General features: G+C 40.7%; 1 protein-coding gene across 1 annotated transcript; it reads right to left on the bottom strand.

Moving 5' to 3' along the window:
- Positions 1 to 644: 644 nt before the first annotated feature.
- On the bottom strand, positions 645 to 5,437 carry LOC139921615 (GTPase KRas). Its single transcript, XM_071911895.2, has 5 exons — positions 5,160 to 5,437; positions 4,781 to 4,893; positions 3,949 to 4,127; positions 3,197 to 3,356; positions 645 to 2,700 (listed from the first exon to the last, which is right to left on the bottom strand). The coding sequence occupies exons 2-5, from the start codon at positions 4,889 to 4,891 to the stop codon at positions 2,587 to 2,589; spliced, it is 564 nt and encodes a 187-aa protein (XP_071767996.1). The 5' UTR covers positions 4,892 to 4,893; positions 5,160 to 5,437; the 3' UTR covers positions 645 to 2,586.
- Positions 5,438 to 8,019: the final 2,582 nt, after the last annotated feature.

The raw sequence follows: 8,019 nt of genomic DNA on the forward strand, positions 1-8,019 counted from the left end.
TTGAGAGGAGCGGTGGGAGCAAGAGAGATCCACCCTGTGTTAGAAGACAAGTTGTACTTCATTTTCTGAACAACTCCATCAGTATATGTTAGACAGAATAATACAGAACCCAACTACAGCATTACAGGTAGTGAAATTGAGTTATCCTGTGCTGTGAAGAGGTAAACAATCTACACACTGGTGGAGAATCTCCCTGCCTCCCTCTCTAACTACATTCCCCAATCGTAACTTAATATCAAAGTGAAGAACTGGATTGCTTTCTCCTTCATGTTACTCAGTGTCTCAGTCACAACCCTCCATTGATTCGGGACCTCTGAGTTCTGCATTTACACCGGAGAAGAAAATCCTGATGATATTTAACCCCTTATGGCACAGATTTGATCTTTTGATGTCTGTCTCAACAAGGGGAAATGAGATCCAGTGTGTTGTCACTTTGTTAGGCTGCCATAAAAAGACGAGGCCTTTGCTTCAAGGGGTTAAAAACCAGATCTGTTGTCCTGGTGGAAACTGTAGCCTCAGTCTCCTCCTGGTTATTGTGTTTGAGAAACTAATATTCATGTCCTGCTGCCTCTTTTCGGAAATACAAAAACATTCATCCTCGTCAAAACCCATAACCAGCGAAGAATAATAAAAAAAAAGATGACATTCACTCATTCACAACAGCAGAATGCATTCGGAGATTTTGCCCTGCTGTCTGTCAGTGAGACTTGTTCAGCTTCAACCATAATGGCGGTTGTCGGCAGATAAAGTTTTCAAACATTTAATAGTTATTCCATAGTTAAACGATGGAATTACATCATAATTTGAGATAACAAGACATCATGACATACAAGAAGCATTTGGATGTAACCAGGTTTACACCAAAGTGAGTATTCTGCATTTATTCACTTCTGTTGGCATGATGCAACTCAACTGAGGTTACTTTATTATTAGAAGTTGATATAATTCCAATAACTATGGTGGCAGCAAGTTGTTAGTGCAGTCATTGGTTTTAAATTGGGGGAAGTTGTTTGTAATGCTACAAAAATATAAAATTTAACAGTCCATTGTAATTATCAAAGAAGACATAAATGCCGCTATAAAAATGTTGTTGAATATCCTCATCATCCAGCATAAGTTTGATTTGATAACATGACTGTCGCTGTGTCTGAATTTAAAAATGGTTCACGAGGCCATCTGTCCTCTAACATCGGTTTAATGAAAATGCCAGGATGTTGCACTGTTGGAGCATCAGTGGCTTGAGGGTAGCATGTTGAAACCTTCATGTGAGGTTCAGTAGGTATGAACAGTGTTTACTGCGAACAGTGTGTGCATGTATGTATAATTCAGACACAGCGACTGATCAACCATCAACAGCTTGAGACTGAACAGAAATGCATTAAAGGTAGACTCTGGAATACAATGTGACAGCATGGGGCGGCACTCCAATAAACATAAGCTGCAGCGCTTTAAGATGTGACGGAGTGAATCCACCGACAGGACCGGCTTCAGATCACAACAGCTCATTTTACAGCTTTCAAGCCATGACTCCTCAGTTCCTGATATAACATCGTCTTCCTGAGTAAACCTTTAAAACTGCAAACTTCTACAAAAAAAACACACACACACACACAACGGCAAATGAATAAAGTGCACCTAGGAGACTTGAACACAGTATGAGGCTATAAAGTAACGTGACTGTGGTGATCCTGCTCTACTACAGCATTTTACAGCTGACATATTTCCTGTGTGGTGTAAAAAAACCAAACTCTTATCTTGAGTATTGCTGTTGTGTTTCAGAGGCTCAGCCAACTTGTTCAAAATTGTGAAATGTCTCTGTCACGGCTGTAAAAGGGGAAGACGACCCAATTTTTCTCAACTCCCAAAAACTTTTAAACAATCATCCGTCCGTTTTCAAAGGACAGCGACGATATTCTAGTCTCTGTTGCTTCCGGTCTAATCTATTTTTTTGGGACTTGTGATGAACTTTGTGTGCCAAGCAACTGCAAGATATTAATGACAAATTTCACCTCCCAAAACATTGTACTGCAGCCTTAGATAATACTAAACACTTTGACTGAAAGACTCTCCGGATGTGACAGTGCAAAGTACACCGACAGACACTCTGAACCCTCTAAAGTCAACAGGAGCTGAGCTGGAAAGGTATGTAAAAAAAAAAAAAGTTGAAAACTGCTACAAGAATGAGAATTATCTTTCCAAACAAATTCTCATTTAGGCTCTTGGTCAAATATCTTTCTACCACAGACTGAAATTAAGTATTGACTTAAAACAAAATCAATAAAATATGCTACAAAAATCAATAAAATGACACTGCAGATTCTAGTTAAGTCATTAAAAAAAAAAAAAATCCTATGAATCAAATGAATTCACAGCATTAAATGGACACTGCCCACTGGATGAATACATGGGAAAGTGAGTGGAAGCTGTGACAGCAGGATGACAAGAGTGGATTTTTCCCACGTCTGCTTCCCTGTCCAGAGCGGCACTGGCCTTCTCCACAGTGATGGAGGAGGTGCAGCATGTGAGGAGGAGGACAAAACAAGTGCTGTGGGCGATGTTGCTCTGTGTGTGTGTGTGTGTGTGTTGCTATAGTATCATGCAGCGTCTCTGAGTGCTCTTCTTGCTCTTCTTATTGCTGCGGTTGGTCTCCTTGTATCTCCTGATCTCCCGCACTAGCGAGTAGAAAGCTTCCTCCACACCCTGAGAGAAAGAAATAGAAAAATGTAGTCTGAGATTAAAAAAAAAAAAAAAAAAAAAACGTATAAAGGCCAGCCATGTCACAGAAAGAATTTTAAACTATGTTACGTCTTTCTAGAAATGGCATTGGCTTGCTAGAATGAAAACAACAATTTAAAAATGTCATTACAAAGTGCAAATAATATCATTTTGATGGAGAGCTTGTGAAATTGTGATGGGCAAGCGTCTCATTTGTGATTACTACAGCAGAATCAAATGATTCATTCATGATTCATTTTTCTGCCCCAATATTTCCTACCAATATGGCGTTTTACAATACACACAGCTCACTGGCTGTGTTTGTCATTTGATTGTAATCACCTGTTACTTTATTACAATCACCTGTTATTTTCCTACCAAGATGGCCGTGTGGTGATGTAACAGAACACTATGAATACTGAATTTTGATACATCGTCCCATCCCTAGTTTCTCGTGTCTTTTCCAGAAACTGGCGGCTACCTGTCTGGTTTTGGCAGATGTTTCCACAAAGGGAACTCCGTAGCTCCGTGCCAGCTCCTGCGCCTGCCGCGTCTCCACGCTCCGGGAGCCCAGGTCGCTCTTGTTCCCCACCAGCACCATGGGAACGCTGTCGCTGTCCTTCACCCTGTTGATCTGCTCTCTGAGGAAGACAAACAGCAGCACGTCACAGACTGAAGCGAGCCCTTTCTGAACTGCGTGGGTCATGGTTGCTGATCTCGCTCAGCTGCATCACTCCCCCTGATGAGCAGACTGGACATCAACTGACAATGTTTGTGTTCAAACTATTTAACAACTGATGAGTCATAAAGGTCGAGCTTTAAGCAGAATATGATTGGGAGAAAGGACAGTTTAATCGCTCTTTGCTATATGTTGCTATGAGGGAGGCCTTACTTGTAGGCTACTTCTTACACTTATACAGGCAGACATTCGAGCCACTGTGCACAAAAAAAAAAAAAAAAAAAGTACTGATGGGAGATATTTTTGCATCACCTCATATTTTGTTCATTATTCATTTGCTTAATTTGATCAGTTAAAAAGTTTGAATTTAACAGAAACTGTGCTACCGGCTGAGCCAAACCAAACACATGTATTTTTTACATCTAATTCTGTCAATTTTTTTTGACAGTTTTATTGTTTTTTTTTTACAAGTTTTACCAATTCCTCCAACTGTTCCATCATCTAAACTAGTCTATAAGGTGGCAGGTGCTTGCGGGACCTCGGCCATCTCCTACCTGTAAAGGTGGACGTCCTCGAAGGACTTGCTGTTGTTGATGGCGAAGACACAGAGGAAGCCCTCCCCTGTCCTCATGTACTGGTCCCTCATGGCGCTGTACTCCTCCTGGCCTGCAGTGTCCAGGATGTCCAGCAGACACGTCTCCCCGTCAATCACCACCTGCTTCCTGTACGAGTCCTGCAACCAACACACGCCATTAACATAATGCAAGCAGCATGTAACACATCTGCCTGCTGATTCACAGAATTACTCCGCAATGCAGCTGTTGCACTTTGTATCCAGGTTAGCATGAAACAAGGAGACGTATGCACATCCAACCCAATTTGGGCTCAGGTGCTGGATAAAGGCAAACCTCCGCACACTGAAATCAAGTTCCCAGCAAATTCACACAATCAAGAGCCTGTTGGTTGAAAAGTTGTTTTGTAATAAATTTGCTAGAAGTTTGAATTCAGTGTGCAGATATATTTCCATTTTCCAAAGCATCTAAGTGACAACAATGGACTTTCATTACTAGTAAGTGTGAAAGGGGGAAATCCATTATGTGGCCTACAGATTGAGACATTGGAGAAAAGCTTAAAATTTTTCCAATGTTACAAGTGTTGATTTTTCAGTGATCATTAGTGTTGATTGGAGTGCTGTTTGTCCCTCATAGAGCTGATATGGCTCTGGGGCGGCTGTTATAAACTATCAGAAAGTGTTAAATTAACTCTGATGTGAGATGGGAAATCTGGGGAGAACAAGATCCAGTGTGCATTGTCCAAGAGAGGCTGTTGAGAATGTGTTTATGGATTAGTTACACACACACACACACACACACACTCCTCACTCACCTCGATAGTAGGATCATATTCATCCACGAAGTGGTTCTGGATGAGCTGGATGGTGAGGGCGCTCTTCCCCACACCTCCTGCTCCAACCACCACCAGTTTGTACTCCGTCATGCCTGAAAGGTTTAGACGTTATAAAGTGCAGCATGTGCTGTGATTTAAGAAGGTATAACTAAGGCTTCACGGGGTTTACAGCGCACTTTGTTAAGTGAAGAGGAACACATCCAATCAGTTGATATCGCCCCAGTAGCCCTGACATGGCGAAGAGAGTGACCCAGATTTAAGGTTACCACCCGCTAGCTGTCTGTATGAGTCTTTATTAAACTGAATCAATGCATGTGATCACTGGTAATAAAAGTGCACAAGGTGTAAACGGGCTTACCTTTATGTGGGTTTCTGAAACAGTCTGTGAAGGGACAACTAAGCTTGCGAATGACAAAATGAGACTAGCTTGCTACATAGCCTGAGACGATTTCCTTGTTCAGAACACTTTAGGAAACACTTGAATATCAGTCCAGAAATAGTTTTGTTGACGGGAGTTACGCGCCAAACTGTGAACTATATACACAAAGTAACAAATTAAAAGATAACTACAAGTTATAAATAAATTAAACTGTGGATTCGTGGGGGCTCCTATTTGGACTCCATTGCGGTTCATTCTAGGCAAGGCTTTCACGTTAATCGCCCTCGATAAACAACCAATGAAATGGTGGGAAATAGACAGACGTCGTGATGGTCCAATCACAGCGGAGTTTCAGTTTCTGAACTCGATTGAAGCCGTCCAATCACAAACAGGGCTTTTCCTCTTGGGGCGTGTCTAAACAGAAAAAAAGGGCGACCACCCAAACCTCGAGCACGACCGGCCACGCCCAAACGGTCCCGACACTGTGCGCGTGTTAACCAATCAAACTGCAGTAGAGGAGTGACGTCGTTGGAAAGAGCGCATTCACGTATGATTGGCTGTTACTGACAGTAGCGTGCTGAAGGAGGCGGCACCATGTACCAGCCGGGAAATGTATAGATCTGATTGACTGATGCTCAGGGAATTTACAAAGCTCTGAAGCTGCAAAAGGTTTATGTACATACTGTCTAGATGCTGCATTTACAATCAGGACTTTGGTTGTATTTGGGTAAGAAAAGAAAAAAAAAGTAAGATGATCATAAGGTCAAAAGTTACTTATATTATTTACATGAATTATATTTAACAAACAGTAAACTTCATCCCTATGATCCACTGCAGTGACCAGAGCTTATGTAAAAAAGACATGGTACTGTATAATGTATTTGACCTATAACCTCTATGTATATTTTTGTTTTTTGTGTCTTTTCTATTTCTGTAGATGCTTGTGTTCTTCTTTAATAAATATAATAAATAAATAAATAAATAAATAAAGACAAGAGCTCACACAACTTTACAACTGAAGTGACATGAGATCCCAGAGTGCCAAGCATGTCATGCTATAGCTGCATGGGAGATGGGGTCAACATGGCACTAAAATCAGTCAAATGATAAATTTGTTGGAAATTGAAAATCTTCTAATTTTGTCACTCAATATTGAAATGCTATTCCTCATGTGAAATGTTATCCTCATTACTGATTAAAGAGGCTCAAGCACCGGTCTATTTTGTACGTAGACAGTAGTTGAATATGGAATAGAAATACACTTTTATAAATGCATATATATGTTTACATCTTGAAGGTTTACTTTAAATTGCACTGTGCCAGAAACACACACTCGCACACACACACACACACACACACACACACACACACACACACACACACACACTAGGCGCTATGCCCCACCCTCTATATATCCTATGGCCCATCATCCTCACTTCCCTTGTTTGTGACGTTCATGTTTCTCCCTCACTCTCCCACTGAGTGCATCTGCTCTCCTATCTAATCTTTGCCTAAAATCACCGAGATAATCCTGCATCCATCTGTCCTGAGAGAGTGAGAAAGAGAGAGAGAGAGAGAGAGAGAATCGTCATTGTGCCCATGATGCAAAAATTCCTACATTGATTGTGTGCCATCATGCTCTTTTGGTGATAAATCCTAATATCATGTTTGTGCTCAAATAATAACATCATTTTAAATTGTTTAAATTTTATTATTCACAAGGATATCTCACATATACATCTTTTATACATAGAATATTTCTCACATTTTTGCGTGTTTAAATATTTATATCATTTCCTTTTTTTTTTTTTTTACACGATTCCCCACAGGTAATCATACATTTCATTGAGACGGAGGAAGAGAACATTGGACTAGTAAACTGAGACAAAGAAGAAACTTGATTGAAAATACACCAATACAACATTTAAAAAAATGAAATTGCTCACAGGAGTCGTCATTCATGTCTTTGAGACATTTCACTCAAAACAAAATGGTAATCTGCCTTAGCCACTTTCAAAATAATGGTTTCTTGACATACCAACACATTTTTATTATTATTAAATCCTCAATTGAAAGATATTGGTCTTTATCAGAATAAACACTTGTCAACATCAACAGGCCTGAGCTCAAATCACAAACCATCGCTTAGTAAAATGGAATTAGATATTTGATCTCAAATACAGCCATCTGCACATGTACTTGAATTTCAAAATAAAATACATGTCAGCATGACCTGTGAGTACCATGTAAATGCAGAACTTCAGTGTTTACACACACAAACACGCACACGTATATATATATGTATGCATGTGTGTGTATGTGTGTGTGTGTGTGTGTAAAAGGGAGAGAGGGACGGGGTTACTGCGCTGCTGTGCTCCTGGACCTATCATTAAAACATGCTCACCGCACAATGTTTCAGCACCTGCACCCAACACAACACACACACACACACACACACATACACACACACAATCTGTAAGCTCTGACCCACCAACTCATACATGACTGACAATCAGGGATTAAAGACATTAAAACAGCATCGACAGAGCTAGAGAAGACAGAGGGGTTCCTGTTAAATACAGAGAGTCAGACGGAGGGAGAGAGGGAGGCAACAGCCACAGAGACAGAGAAAGGCAGAAACAGAGAGGCAGCAAGAGCGCCGTTGCCTGGGAATATTATAAGCTCTATTATTCCACACTATCTAACACCTCAACAGTTAAGTAACTATCACACTCTACTTGTTGTTCTAGGCCGCCTCTCCAATGGGAGCGTACACAGCAAATGGAAAGTCACAACTGTCAGATGATTACTCACGACATGTGTTTTGTGACCCATAGGC

Source organism: Centroberyx gerrardi, chromosome 7 (assembly GCF_048128805.1).
Source record: "Centroberyx gerrardi isolate f3 chromosome 7, fCenGer3.hap1.cur.20231027, whole genome shotgun sequence".
Taxonomy (NCBI): Eukaryota; Metazoa; Chordata; class Actinopteri; order Beryciformes; family Berycidae; genus Centroberyx; species Centroberyx gerrardi.

Coding starts and splice junctions, on each gene's coding strand:
- LOC139921615 (XM_071911895.2), bottom strand. CDS start 4,891: ATGACGGAGTACAAACTGGTGGTGGTTGGAGCAGGAGGTGTGGGGAAG. Junction 3,357..3,948: donor GAGGACGTCCACCTTTACAG/GTAGGAGATGGC, acceptor TGTCTTCCTCAG/AGAGCAGATCAACAGGGTGA. Junction 2,701..3,196: donor CATCTGCCAAAACCAGACAG/GTAGCCGCCAGT, acceptor TCTTTCTCTCAG/GGTGTGGAGGAAGCTTTCTA.